At 39.1% G+C, this 15709-nt stretch overlaps 1 protein-coding gene across 4 annotated transcripts in view; it reads left to right on the top strand.

The window, feature by feature from the left end:
• The window catches only part of arfip1.L (ADP ribosylation factor interacting protein 1 L homeolog), a 99063-nt gene that overhangs the window by 60950 nt on the left and 22404 nt on the right, over positions 1-15709 (top strand). For all 4 annotated transcript variants that reach the window (XM_018266645.2, XM_018266698.2, XM_018266752.2 and 1 more), the window contains 3 exon segments: positions 1969-2084; positions 4239-4460; positions 13865-14022. In XM_018266645.2, coding sequence (XP_018122134.1) covers positions 1969-2084; positions 4239-4460; positions 13865-14022 — 496 coding nt within the window.

The raw sequence follows: 15709 nt of genomic DNA, 5'->3' as shown, positions 1-15709 counted from the left end.
AATCTCGAATGACAGCAACCATGTCTACATAATGGCTTATTTGTGTAGGACATGACTTTAGAACAGTGGATTTAAATTTCCCCTTTTAACGATTGTTCATTTGTTTGCTCTGTCTCTGCTGATTTTTAGGGCTCATACGCACAGATAAAAGATTAAGAGATATCCGTTTAATGTTTTGTGAAATGCATATAAATTGTGCAATACATGATAATTTTCACAAAGATTTATTCAAGCATTTTATTCTGGTTTTCTAAATGTAGGATGCACAAATTTAATCTAGCACTTATTCTAATTGATATTGGGACTGTAAAATACAGTGAAAGGCATAAAATGCATCATAGGAGTGCATGATCCCCACTTTTTTCAGGCTTTGGGCCCAGATTTGTAAATGCACATGCATATTCTATGTGTGTACAGTGAACCAGTTGTGCAAACAGCGAAGCAGATCAGCATAAGGATGAATGATCATTAATTTAGATGTGATAACTGCTGATCTGATTCTAACTTTACATCTAGGATTTCAACCATAATACAAGTTAAAAACCTGTATATTTTTACTAGAGAGAGAGACTAGAGATCTATGGGTAATGTGATGTGTGCTCTCCCATACAACACTGACATCTGTGGCAAAAGTCAATGGGGCAAATTTACTAAAGGGCGAAGTGGCTAATGCTAGTGAAAATTCGCCAGCGTGGAGTCATTTCGTGACTTCGCCGATTTACTAACGAGCGCTGGCATAAATTCGCTAGCGAAGTGGACCTACTCTAGCGCTACTTCACACCTTTACGCCAGGCGAAGTTGCGATATGGCGTAGGGACGTAACTATGCTAATTCACTAACTTGCGGATTTTACTGAAGGTTACCTCTTGTCCCAAAAACGCTGGCGTCTTTTACTTTTTAAGGGTGATAGGCTGAATAAGATCGTAAATTTTTTTGGTGGTACCCTCCTTCCCCCCTACATTTCCTAATATATGGCACCTAAACTATACAGTGGGCACATGTATAGGGCAAAATAACAACTGTATTTTATTATATGAAGCTTTCCCAGGCTTGTGTAGTGTAATGTATTTGCTGCTACATATACGTCCATTGTACTTTAACTTGGCACCGTATGCAAATTAGGCATCGCTAACATCACTTTGCTTGACGAATTAATGCTAGCGCAACTTAACTACCTTTCGCCTCCCTGAGAGCAACTTCGGATTTTAGAGAATTAGTGGCGCCCTGGCGAAACTTTGCCTGGCTTTTCTAGATAGCTTAATTTTTTTGATATTTCCTATAAGTTTTGTCTTAGAGTAGTTAATGAATATGTATTAACTACTTTATTAGCTGAGAGTGGCAATGCTTAGACAACATAAAATATGGCTAAACTCATCAGCAATGATAACAAAAGAGCTGAAATAACTTTTTTTCCTTCTTAAAGTAATGATATTACACACGTAGTAAAAAAAATTTGAATTTCAAGTAATCATTTTAATTCTAACCTTAAAATCATTTTTACGGTTTTTCTTCCAATGTGCGATATTCATTCTTAAGATTCACAGTGTGGCGAGTACATTGAGACTTTCTCTCTGCAGCTTGTTTTATTGTATTTAACTATGTTTCAGAATAAGACTTGTAAAGCTCCGAAGCAGCTGTTTTTGGACTTGCTGTCCTGGAGTAACCACATAAAGTACCACAGATCAGCAAAGGAACTGTACAATTGAGCAGGAAGATCCTTCTTTTGTTGTGGTTCTGTGGAGCTGGTGCTCTTTGTGAAACACTGTAGAATTAAGCTATCGTGTTTAGTTGTGTGCCAAACTGCAGCTTCTCTTCCAAAAAATGGTTATTACTTGCATTGAATATTAGGACTGAATATTAGTATTTTGGTGAAACAGCTTTATTGCGACATAATTCTTTAATATTGTATGGATGTATAATTCTTTTCTGCCTTTGTTCCTTCATAACTTTGTATTCTTTATAAATTAGCTGAGCAGCAGAGGAAACAGCAGACGAGTGGCCCGGTTGTTCTTGCAGAGGAACCTAGAAGCACAGCTGTTGAAAAACTTGAGCTTGTTAGAAGATGGAGCCTTAACACATACAAGGTGCGTATCACACAAGGCCTCTTGCTTTGTCTTATTTGGTTTGCAGGTTATATAACTATGAGCATGTGGCTGGCATGCAATAGGCACACATTGCTTATTGCTATGCTGCCTGGATTTAACAAATATAGGTTATTTGCTGTGCTGCTGAAAGTTGGCTAGTGCAGGCCCCTTTAACACTTTTCACATACAGGTATGGGACCAGTTATTCCGAATGCTAAGATCCTGGGGTTTTCTAGATAAGGAGGTCTTTCTGTAATTTAGATCTCCATAACTTAAAGGAGAAGGAAAGTCTTTTAGTGCATGGGGTTGCTAAACGTTAGGCACTGCCAAGTGGTAGTAGCACCGGCATGGGGTGTCAGGTAAGCAAATACTATCAGCAGTAAACTGCACCGGGCTTCTGCCAGAGAACACCACCGAACGAAAAGCCAAACTTTTAAAAAAAGGTAAGAAGATGATTGCTCTGTTGCAGTCGGTGCAGTTTTCAGGGTGTCAGGTAAGTAAATACAATCACTTGAGAGTGCCTAACTTTTGGCACCCCCAAAGTATAATTATTTTCCTTCTCCTTTAATCCTCTAATAGGGCATAATTATATATTTTGTTAGGATCTAATTCCAGGTACTGTTGTAATATTATCGAGAAAATAAGTAGCAATAATGTGAATTATTTGATTAAAATGTTGTCTCTTAAAGATGGCCTTTACATAATTCAAGCTTTCTGGATAACTGGTTTATAGATCACGGATCCCATACCTGTATTTGTTTTCTGAAGTTTTCCAGAATGTCTACAATATAGACATACTAACTAAACAACAAATTGAGAAATGTGATGTCACTGGACTTGTGAGATAGTAGAGATTTATACAACATATATATGTAATTTTTTATATTTGAGTGCCTGCATTTTTCTGCAATGATAACTACAATAAGCCTCCCCATCAGCAGATAAATTTGGATCACGTGACCTAGAATTAGTGTGCAAGAGCCAGGTACTTTTATTACTTTTGAGAAACTGATACCCTGGACAGGCAACTGTGCTACCTTTCTGGCAGCATGCCATCTATATACATTTGGTTGAGCAGATTCTTTAACATAAACTACCCAGTAGGAAAGCAGTACTCAATGAAGAAGAGAAAAAGAGGGGTCGGAGTAGAAACAGTTGAAGAACAACAAAAAATGTCTACAGATGAAAGGGACCTGGGGTTTTATGGATAAGGGGTCTTTAAATAAATTGGATCTCTATACCTAAGACTTTTCAATTTCATTTATTAATCCCACTGAGATATTTTTTACATCCAATAAGATTTATTTTTTTATTTGGGACAAACTAAAAGGTACAGTTTTATTATTACAGAAAAAATGCAAATAATTTTTAAAATTTTCAGTTATTTGATTAAAAGGCAGCCTGTAGGAGATGGCCTTCCTCTAATTCAGAGCTTTCTGGATAACTGGTTTCCGCCTAACGGATTCCATGCCTGTACACTTTTTTTTCTTCCCTTTCAGTTGCAATTTTTTTTAAATGCTAGTCTCGCCTAATTTTATTAAATGTGGTTTTTCATCTGTGGACCAGGCTCTGATTTTTGAGACACAGGTATTTAGCTCTACTTTATAAACCCTTGCCCTATTATCACTGAACAGTCTCACAGTTACCAATAATAAATGACTGTTTAGCTAAACACTGTTATTTCCTTCCCTATTTGTTTTATTTAAAGCCCTGCATGTACAACTTTGTTTGCTAACCCTTTTTTAGTAATACTAATCACTTATTGAAGCTAATCATAGCCTGCAGTGACTCAGCATTTCCCTGGCATTAATACAGTTATAAAGGTAGCAGTTTGCACTTTTGAGATAAGGTTTCTCCGGTAACAATCTGACGTTCTCTCAGCTTGCAATTTGGGGGCTTTGCTTAGGAAACTGCTTTGATTCTTCCTTGTTATACTCTAGTTGAGTTAGGTTCATAAGGTTACAGTGTGAGAGCAGCTTTACAGACTATACATTTGGAAGCATTGTGGTCAGTGTCACAAAACTGGCTTTGTATAAATCCTACATTACTTTGAGATGGAATAAATCACATTCTATTATTACGAAATATTTTTGTCATGTGAAGTATTATGCTTTTGTACAATGAAAAGCCTATTAAATTCTTTTTAATTTGCAGTGTACGCGCCAGATCCTCTCTGAGAAACTAGGTCGTGGCTCCAAAACAGTGGACCTGGAGCTGGAGTCCCAGATAGAAATCCTTCGAGATAACAAAAAGAAGTACGAGAATGTTCTGAAGCTGGCACAAACTCTCTCCACGCAGCTCTTCCAGATGGTACAGACCCAGAGGCAGTTGGGAGATGCTTTTGCTGACCTCAGCTTGAAGTCTCTAGAGCTCCATGTAAGCAGTGAATTTTCATAGTCTTTGTTCAGTTCATTTATTTATTTTTTTAATAACATCAAAACACATTATACAGATAAAAGCATTTAAAGTAGGTACTGCCAACTTGTTTTCTAACATCTGGAAGGCCTCTGCACTTTTTAGAATATTCCTTTCACTTGCACTCACTTCACCGCCTATTGGAGATCAGGTCATAATTGTTATTTCAAGAATGAATTAGGTTACATTTGGTAAAGTTGTAATATATTGGTCCTTTATAAATAATATTGATTAGCTCAAGACAATGAATGACTTGTATTGACATATTTCTTGGCAATAAGGGGGTTAATTATTAAGGTTCAAGTTGCATTTTCCATGAATTCTAGTTGATTTTTCTGATCAAAACTCACATTAAAAAAAAAAAAAATTCTAAAAAAAAATAAACCTGACATTTTCTCGAGGTTTATTAAACCCCGGCACTGGAAATAGCTTGAATCCGAAAATACACCTAAAACCTGTCAAGGTCACGTAGGATTACAGAAGTCTCTTGAACCATGTTAATAGTCTGCATGATGAGTTTTTTTCAGAGGGTTTTGCCTGAAAACTGGAATAATACAAGCAATTCAAGTTTTTTACAGTAGAAAACTCAATTAATTAGTGTTTTCATGTTTCACAACTCGAACTCGCAGAATTGGGTTTTTTCCATTTCAGTTTTTTTTTTCTTAAATAAGAAACCATTTGAGTTGTGAGTTAATTCAAGGTATAAAAAAAACCTCTTAACATTTGACCTTTGATAAATAACCCCCTAAATGAGGTTAGATTTGTAACGATTGTCAATATAATATGTTATATTCAGGGAGTCCGGTGTTAGAATGGTATGCAGAATATACATTGGAGGATCCTTATGTATAAAATGATTGACTATTCCTGAAGATCTAAAGAATTGTATCAAGTGAAATGTGTCTTCAGGCTTACAATTGTACTTGATAATATGTTTTAGTATGTTAGAAGTTGTAGAAACATCTGGCTACCCCTGTACTGAATCATTGGCATTCACATGCCCTTTAGGGCAGAGACACACTCTCAGATTCAGGGAGATTAGTCGCCTAGCGACAAATCTCCTCTTCTTCGGGCGACTAATCTCCCCAAACTGCCTTACCGCCGGCTAGAATGTAAATCACCGGTGGGATGGCACTCTAAGTGCTTCATTTTCCGAAGTCGTCCGAAGTTGCCTCACAAGGAAACTTCAGGTGACTTCAGAAAGTGAAGCACTCCGAGTGCCATCCGGCCGGCGATTTATATTCTAGCCGATGGGAAGGCAGTTTGGGGAGATTAGTCGCCCGAAGAAGAGGAGATTTGTTGCTGGGCGGCTAAATCTCCCCAAACCTGAGCGAGTGTCTCTGCCCTTAAGAGGTGATAACGTTGCCCGCCTTTGCTAGCGTCTTACATGTACTTCTACATGGGCTGCAGAAGGAGAGCTGATGCTGACATCCAATCCTGTAGATCAGCACTGAACATAAAAATGTATTTTTCTGGTGAGGATTTCTAGTGATCTTTGGGCTGAGCCAGAGGTGAGCACTGCAGACTTATACTTGGCACCATAGCTCTAGCACAACACCACAGCTAAATGTATGATTATCATGTGGCACCTAAACCCCACATGAATACTAGCTTGTTCCATTCTTTAGTGGCCTCAGCTGCAGTCCAATGAGTTGGTGTCACCAGTACCACTCTTGAGGAAGTGAGTTTTAATGAGTTCCCAGTTATATCTGTCACATTTTTTTTAATGAGGCAAGATGGGTAAATTGAAGGAGAGCAATGTCTAAAAAGTTTCAAATCTGTTTCTGTGAGGAAGGAGATAAAGAGGGGAGGTCATCAGAGGAGCAAAGGTGTCCTGGAGCTCAGTGACTTTTAATTAGGAAGTCAGGCTATAGCTTTTCTCATTTTTTCCTTCCTTTGGAATGCGCCATTACCAATCTCAACAGGGTATAACTTCAAAGGACACTTTCACTGCACATAATGTATCTCTGTTCTCATAAGCATTTGTTGTTTGCTCATTACAGCAACATAAACTTAGTTCAGAAGGAAGCCCCAAGCAATTCCTTAAGTACAAGTGTACACAGAGAAGCACACTCTGCTTATCTACATTTATTTATCCCCTAGCAAGTAGAAAAACACAGCTGTAAGATCAGTGGAACTTTTTTCTTTTTTCTTCTTTTTCCATGGGCTGAAAAATGCAGCATTCAAACTGCTATAGATAACCCTGGTGTGCAATAGCACTCATTCATTGTTTTAATGGCACTGACAGATTAATGGGCCAGTGACTAGGTGATGTATACAGCACCAATTTATTTCTAATGATCAGCAGTGCTGGCAGTGAGGACATCTTTTAATATTTTCCTTTAATTATATTTAATGCTAATATTAGTGGATGTCTATTTCCCTGTTGTGTTTACCTTTGCGTCTATCGCCAGCAAGTCAGTAAATCTTGCAGAAAAGCAAAGTCGTACAAATCTTCGTTTTGTGCGATTTTTGGATCTTGGGTGGATCGTCCCGACATTTTTCGTGCCATGTCGATCGGTCGTAAAGTCAATCGAACAGGTTAGAAGATTTATGTTGGCCAATGATAATATCTCTGTATTTATTGATTATCTGACGATATCAATGGGTGACTGTCACTACTATTTATTGGACATGATTTTGGTACGATTGGGGTCTTTAAATAAATGGGCAGAACAGCGTCTGATTTGTTCTTTTTTCTACATTATTTAACCTGAATGTTTAGGTCGAGAGATTGAAAAAAAAATTAGTTTGTCGGACATAATGATATATCTGCACGTCTATGGCCAGCTTTAGATCTCCCGTTGTCTGGGGCTGTCTGGCTACAACTATTCACCTCCTATTATGCCATAAAAAAGAAGCCAACAAACAACACCCCCCCCATGAATGATCATCAGATAATCCTCCCCATCAGGGGGGAAAGTAGCTTGTCAAATAGTGCCATTAAAGTATCACTCAGTAGTGGGAACAGTTCCTAAGGGAGCTAGCACACGGGCAGATTTGGGAGATTTAGTCGACTGACGACTAATCGCCTCCTCTGTGGGGCGACAATCTCCCCAAACTACCTTCCCCCTGCCTTCCGCGTGCTATAAAGAGAAAACGCTAGCGCCCTCGTGAGGCAACTTCGGGCGACTTCGGAAATCGAAGCGTCGAGAGTGCATTGGTGCTGGCGTTTTATCATTATAGCAGGGGGAAGGCAGTTCGAGGAGATTGTCGTCCCGCAGAAGAGGCAATTAGTTGCCAGGCGACTAAATCACCCCAAATCTGCCCGTGTGCTAGCTCCTTAAGGGTCAGGGCACATGCTCAGATTCAAGGAGATTAGTTGCCCGGCGACAAATCTCCTCTTCTTCAGGGCGACTAATCTCCAGCCAGCGGGATGACACTCGGATCGCTTAGTTTTCCAAAGTTGCCGCACCAGGAAACTTCGGGCGACTTCTGAAAACGAAGCGATCTGAGTGCCATCCCGCCGGCGATTTACGTTCTAGCCGGCGGGAAGCAGCTTAAAGAGCTGCATTTCAGCTGCTTGTAATAGATCAGTGATCCCCAACCAGTAGCTTGTGAGTAACATGTTGCTCTCCAACCCCTTGGATGTTGCTCCCAGTGGCCTCAAAGCAGGTGCTTATTTTTGAATTCCAGGCTTGGAGGCAAGTTTTGGTTGTATAAAAACCAGGTGCACTGCCAAACAGAACCTCAATGTAGGTTGACAATCCACATAGGGGCTACCAAATGGCCAATAAAAGTGGGGCTATGGGTAATCACCACATCAATCAATGGGAGTCTTGACCAGATTTTAACGATGCATTTTGACGGACATAACTTTTGCACGATTGCTATTTGTCAATTAATGGCCCTAGCATTGAATCTGAATGGTTAGTTGAAGGTCGGAAGATTGGCACGGACAATCGTTTGTCCAACATAGGCTAATAATCTGTACGTCTGTGGCCAGCTTTAGAATAAGGACAGTGCCGCATATGATGTCACCCATTGTAAATCTGTGCTAATGTGGATAGCAAAGTGTTCCTACTTTCCTTTCCACAAGCTATAATGTAAATCAATGGTGGGACAACATATGCATCGCGTAGTCCGAAGTTGATCGGGGGAAGGAAACATGAGATGTTTTGTTGGCCGAGCTATTGGAGATTAAAGGGGACCCGTCACCACAAAAAAAATATTCAAAATCCTATTTTATCACATTAGTCACACAAAACTAACTTAATCACACAATATAATATAGTTGAATCTTGTTTCCTTCAGTCTGGGAATTCATAATTTTAGCAAGCAGGCAGGAGCCATTTTGTGGACACTGTTATTAAGGCAAGACTTGCATCATCTCAAAATCTTGTTTGTGCACCAGAATGGGGGACCCAATGTCCATCCCCATGCCCTGGCTACACAATTAAATGGTGAAGAGAACAGGGGAATGTGGGGAGAGCAGTGATATCTAGGAAGTGCCCAAGGCATAGAGAAGGGGCAGACAATATTTGATTGACAGCTGAGATTTTTAAATGAGCTTACAACAGCTATGAATGCTCTAATAAAAAATATAAATTGGATTTAATATTTTATTTGAAGAGGACTTTTATTATACAGATTTTTATGTCTGAGTGACAGGTCCACTTTAACTGCAGGCTGTAAAACATCTTGTGTGCCAGGCAGGGCCGCCATTAGAAATCACGGGGCCCCGTACAAAAACATTTTCATGGGCCCTGCCCACCCTATAGTCCAAGCCCCGCCCCAGACCTAGCCCACTACACATCATAGTTAAAAGACCACACAGACATCAGTGCTAAAAAAGTAACCCCCACACACACAAGTTATAAAAAGCTATTGATGGTCAGGGCCCCCTTATAAGTTTAAAAAAAAAAAAACATTGGCGCCAGGGCCCCCCATAAAATTATAAAAATATTTTTAAAAAAAACATTGGTGGCAGGGGCCTATAGAATATTAAAATAATACATTGGTGGCCAGGGGATTAAAGAGAAAAAACAAACAAATTGGTGTTCAGTAGAATTGAACTTGTGGCTTCAGGACTTCAACTTCACCTCCTTTTTGCCGCTTCAGGACTTCAATTTCAGCTGTTTTCGTGACTTTGGGTCTTTTCGCCGCTTCGGGACTTCGGCTTCGCTATTTTCGTGGCTTCGGTCTTTTCACCTCTTCAGGAGTTCAGCTGTTTGGCTTTTCGGCACTTCTGCATTTTCAGCTGTTTGGCTGGCCACAAATCTTCGTTGTTTGCAAGGGGGGGCCGGCTCTTTCAAAAAGTGCAGCACTGCCGGGCCCCCCTTCATGCCTGGGCCCGGGACACTTGTCCCCCCCTGATGGCGGCCCTGGTGCCAGGACCCTATAGTATGGCTCGGGTGGCGATGCTCACATGTAAACATGCCAGACAAGTGCCAAGTGCTTATACTTTTTCAGGTAATTCTAATAGGATACAGTAGAGGGCGATATTGCATGATTTCACTGCAGGCTTTTGGACCAACAAGGGGGGAAAAGAACTTAAAATCTCCCCATGTGCCATTGCCCTCAGGACAGAGGCTGACGGGGAGATTTGTCACCTACTGTAGTTCATAATAAATAATCGCGGGTGACAAATCTCCCCGTCAGCCTCTGTCCTCCCGAAAATGCATCTCCGTTGGAAATGACTGAAATTGCTGGCGTTCAAACCAAAATATCGCTAAGTTGCCTGAAGTTTCCTCCAGAGGCAACTTCGAGCCACTGCCCTTAAAGTTAGTTTAATTTTTCCAACACTGAAGGAAAAATAAAAAAAAGCGTTGAGTGCAGTTTACTCGAAAGCAGTATAATGTCACTTGTCTTGCAGATTACTGTGCATGTAATATCTTGTACACTTAATAGCCATTAGAGCAGTGTTTGATTTCGCAATCAATGCCATTACATAAATTCTTCAAACCGTTTGTGTTGCCCGTCACGTGTTTCTACAAAGTATCGGGTGTTGTTTTACTGTGCGTTTAAACAAGCCAATTTCATGGCTCCTTACATAAGCCTATAAGAGCGAGAGAATGCAATGATTCCATCTTTCTTCACGTCTGCACTTTCTTTATTTTAATTGCTTTGTTAGAGACGGTAATGACTGTTCAGCCAATATTAGTTTGGTTGTTATTGGTTATTTTTCCCTTTCATGTGCTGTTATGAACAAGATTTTTTTTCATGTAAGGGACTGAAGTGTTAATGAAAATATTTCAGAACTTTTGTTTTTTAAAGTAATCCATGAATGGTGAAGTGGTTTAAGGATAACTAAGCCTTTTATTTAAAATACCCTAAACTTGCTCTAAAAAGGCCCCACAATGACACATCTTTATTCCTCCTTTTAATCTTATTTTGTTTCTCTATTACAAGCAGCTAAACTTCAGCTCTTTTAGCTACTTCCTTGTTTAGCATGAAGCTCCACCCCCTGAGCTCTTCTTTCTCCAACTATGAAGATCCCAAAGAGGTGCCAACTGCGCAAGCCTGATTGATTTTTATTGGAGCAGAAGCAGTGAGCATGCCCAGTAGGCACCTCTTTGAGATCTTCATAGTTAGAGGGGGGGGGGAGCTTAGAGGGCGGAGCTTCATGCTAGTCAAGGAAGTAGCTTAAAAAACTGTATTATAGCTGCTTGTAATAGTAATAGAGAAACAAAATAAGACTAAATGGAGGGAAAAAGAAATGTCATAATGGGGGGCTCTTTAAAGTAATTTTAGAGAGTGGCAAAAAAAGGTTTGCTTATTCTTTAAAGGACCAGTAACATAAAAAAAATTTAAAAAAATTATTTATAATACGGAAAAAAACCACCAACACATTAAACTTTAAAATTGCAAAGTCTTTATTTAGAAATAACTTACAGAAACTCCACTTGTGCTCCTCTTCAGAAAAGGCGTCAGGTGACAATCCATCGTGCAGCGCTCAATTTCTCCTCCCTGGCTATCTCCTATAAGGAAGGCAGGGAGGAGAAATTGAGCGATGCTCGATGGATCGTCGCCCTGTCGCCTTATCTGAAGAGGAGCGCAAGCTGAGTTTCGGTAAGTTATTTCTAAATAAAGACTTTGCGATTTTAAAGTTTAATATGTGTTGGTGGTTTTTTTTTCGTAGTATATTAACAAATTTTATTAAAAATTATTTTTATCTTACCGGCCCTTTAAGCAGGTTAGCGATTTCCCAGCCGAGTGTATATAGGATTGAGTCTAAAAAGAGTGAGCTATTACTTTGCTTAGGTAGGCCCTATGGGATTTATGTGTGTTGATAATATAAGTTATCAGTTGTGGTATGCAGGTGAGTGAAAGGCAATAGTTTGATCGTCTATTTAGCAGTGGTATCTGCATATGTACTTTAATTGGCTCTTCTCTCTTCCTCACCCTTGTTATCACTTGCTTGGATAGGCTCTGCGTCCTGCTGTGCCCGTCCTGTTTGCTGCTGCTTTGTTAAGGTTTCCATGGCACCATAGAAGCTTTCCAGTCATATATCAGAAATCTACTGTACCTATGGCATTTTAGCTGGGGTTAAATGGGCATCCTCAATTTAGACCATCTGCTCTGTGACTGCATATATATATATATACCTCTGTTTATCTGTCATTGCAGCCTTCCTTCCAGGCCTCCGTGTAGCACATGCACAGACCCCCACGGCTTTGCAGCACAATTAGCAGAAGTCAAATAATGAATATGTTATGTCAGTGACAGTTTGTTTTAACAATTTCAGTCTCTTTAGAAAAAAAAAAAGGGGGACAGGGTCAGGGGCTTTATCCCTAAGCATGCAAGCAAATTGCATACAGTACTAAACGCTACATATTTTGATGATTTTTCAATCCATATCTTTCACATTCAGGACTTCCTTTTATATTCGGAATGCAAGGTTAAATATCAATTGTAAGATTTAAGCTGTTAAGAGCTGGGCCCTCTTTACCTTCTGTATTGTTCAGTATCTGTATCTATTCACCCTTCTGTTGTACAGCGCTGCGAAATTAGTTGGCATTTTATAAATAGGTGATAATAGCAGTAATAGATCTCACACTCTAGTGGGAAGGGAACATCTTCCTCATGTTGTTCACCTTTGACTTAACTTTTAGTATGACGTAGAGAACGGTTTTCATATTCTATTTTGAGTTATTTAGCTTTTTATTCAGCAGGTGCTATTTCAGCAATCCTGTTGCTAGGGTGCAAATTGGCCTAGTAACCATACATTGATTTGAGACAAGCATATCATTGGGGAGGGCTTACACCGTGTAAACCCGAAACACGTTAGGTGTTTGATCCTCTGCCCTCTTTTTAGGGTAAGGGCACACAAGCAGATTTCGCCCGAAGTTGCCTCACAAGGAAACTCAGACGACATCGGAAAATGAAGCGCCGCAAGTGCCATCCCACTGGCGATTTTTCATTCTAGCTGCCGGGAAAGCAGTTTGGGGAGATTTGCGCCCCCCGAAGAAGAGGAGATTTGTCGCCAGGGCAATTAATCTCCCCAAATCTTCCCGTGTGCCTTTACCCTAAAAGAAGAAGCCAATAAAGACTATTATTGTAAACCTTTTTTTTGGAATACATAACAATCGTAGCAATAACAATACATTTGTAGCCTTACAGAACATTTGTTTTTAGTAGGGGGTTGGGACCCCTATTGAAAACTGGAAAGAATTAGAAGAGCTAAAAATTAAAAATTAAACAAAATTAATAATAAATAATGACAACCAATTGAAAAGTTGCTTTTAATTGGCCACTCTATAACATACTAAAAGTTAACTCAATAAAGCTGCCAACTTGGTACTAAGTAAGCTTTTCATTTGTATAGGGTACAATAGAACTTCACCAATGTGCTCAATAAACCTGTATTTCTAAGATGTGTCTCTTTTGAATAGCCTTGCAGAATATGTTTGCTGCACAGTGTGTAGACTTTAATGTTGGCTGCCAGTTGGTTGGCCAGTTGGTTGGCCAGTCTGATAGCGGTTAATCAAGCAGAAAATAGGACCAATGAAATGAACATGGAACATCTTTATAGAATACTCATTTTGGGACCATATATGTATGAATATTATTTTTGTAGCATTACAAGAGTATTTGTACTAATACTAAGGTTAATATGAAAGAGGCAACTTTGATATAACCAAACTATAATTGTTTCTGCAGTCACTTGTGGTGCTTTCGACACAGTGGGATCTGTATGGCATTGGGTAGGAGGATGCAGGTACAGATACTTTTGGTACAGACATGTTCTGTGAAAGTGTGTACTGCACTGCTTTTTAGAATAACTTTATTTTGAACATAAACACCTCGTTTAGAATCGTCTTTTAAATCCAGTTTATGGATTTATTCAGTGATGTTTTTGCCTTGGTTTGTTTTTGTATGAATGTTTTGCAAATAAACACTGTACCTTGTTCACCTTTTGGCAGGAGGAGTTTGGATACAATGCAGATACGCAGAAACTTCTCGCCAAAAATGGGGAGACTCTCCTGGGGGCCATGAACTTTTTTATTTCTGGTGTCAACACTCTAGTTAACAAAACCATTGAAGACACCCTGATTACTGTGAAGCAGTATGAAGCATCCAGGTAAGGACTAACACTGTGCATTTTATTTAAATGCTCGCATAGATTCATACATTCCTGTACCTGAGATTGCAGCATCATGCGGGTATGTTTTCTCAGTTTTATTAAATAGGAAACTTACCCTAAAGAAGGCAATGCCTGATGGCCCAATTTGGGGCATTTTTTTAATTAAATGGAAGCTCCAGCATAGATCATATTTTCTTACATTTCTTATAGGGAGCAATACAGTCTGGTTTTAGGTAAAATATATGATGGACAAAATGCCCCAAATTGCCCAGTGTCCCTCCAATAGAGCAGAACAAAGGATACATCACAAAGGAAAGTATGCATGCACATCCAAATTGCATAGATAAAAGTGGCATTTTAATTAGCAGCGGTCAGCCCAGCATTAGGGTAAATATCTCTGCCTTGCTTTGGAATCGGCATTTTAAAATGAGAGACACACATTTAGGTAAATGTATGGTTATTGACTTGAGGCATTCAACAATGTTACATAGTAAAGTTGGGTTTAAAAAAGACCAAAATCCATCAAGTTCAACACCCACTGAAACTATATATACCAATATCTATATTAATTGTAGATGTTAGTATCACTATAGCCACTCACCCAAGCCACTCAAAGGCATTAACTGAATCAGCCATCACAACATCACCCGGCAGTGCATTCCACAACCTCACTGTGAAGAACCACCTACGTTGCTTCAAATGAAAGTTATTTTCCTCTAGTCTAAAGGGATGGTCTCTGGTCCAATGATCCATTTTATGGACAAATAGATCTCCCGCTAGCAATCATTTATACCCTCTAATGTACTTGTAAAGAACAATCATGTCTCCTCGCAAGCGTCTTCTCCAGAGAAAACAACCCCAACCGTAACAAACTACTCTCATAGTTCTTTACTAAAATTCGATTTTATTTCATTGTTTCAATAAAGAAAACTCAACCAAATACCCATCTCCAATTTTTCCTTATTTATCATTAAAATAACTCGAAGAAATCGGTTAGATAAAAACGAACAAAAACCCGAATCTGACGATTTATTCAGACTTTTCTCCCAATTTGAATTTGGGCCTTTTGCGTTGACAACTCTGAATTTTTGGATTATTGGGCTAAACCCAGCGCAAACCGCAATATCTTCAAATTGGAATAGGGACATCTCCCATTGACTTATACATGCCCTCAACCGGCCTGAGATGACAGATCCAGGCTTTTTTTTTCATTGAGGTATAATAAATCTAAAATTATTTTCCACAAAAAATTCGAGTTTTTGTCCCAAAAAGGCCGACCAGAAAACTTTGAGTGTTGGTAAATAACCCAAAAATTTACTACTCAACTGCTGCAGTCTATACAGGCCTGTCAAAAAAGGGCCAAGGTGCTGGAATATAGCCCCCTACTCCAAAGGGCACTCAAATCAAAAATTCAAAAATATATTTCCAGTCAATACTTAAAGTTAAAAAATTACTCTTTATTTATCATAAATATTAAAAAGTAGGCCTAGGCGGAGCATCAATTGGTCTGTATGCCTACTTTTTAATATTTATGATAAATAAAGAGTAATTTTTTAACTTTAAGTATTGACTGGAAATATATTTTTGAATTTTTGAATTGGTAAATAACCCCCCTTAATGTTAAATGTTACTAGCATGCAACTCATATTTTAAGCAAAAAACGTACCGTGTGTTATATTTAATT

The sequence above is a fragment of the Xenopus laevis genome, chromosome 1L, assembly GCF_017654675.1.
Source record: "Xenopus laevis strain J_2021 chromosome 1L, Xenopus_laevis_v10.1, whole genome shotgun sequence".
Taxonomy (NCBI): domain Eukaryota; kingdom Metazoa; phylum Chordata; class Amphibia; order Anura; family Pipidae; genus Xenopus; species Xenopus laevis.
The sequence above is the reverse complement of the archived record's forward strand: the minus strand, read 5'-3'. Positions and strand labels throughout refer to the sequence as shown.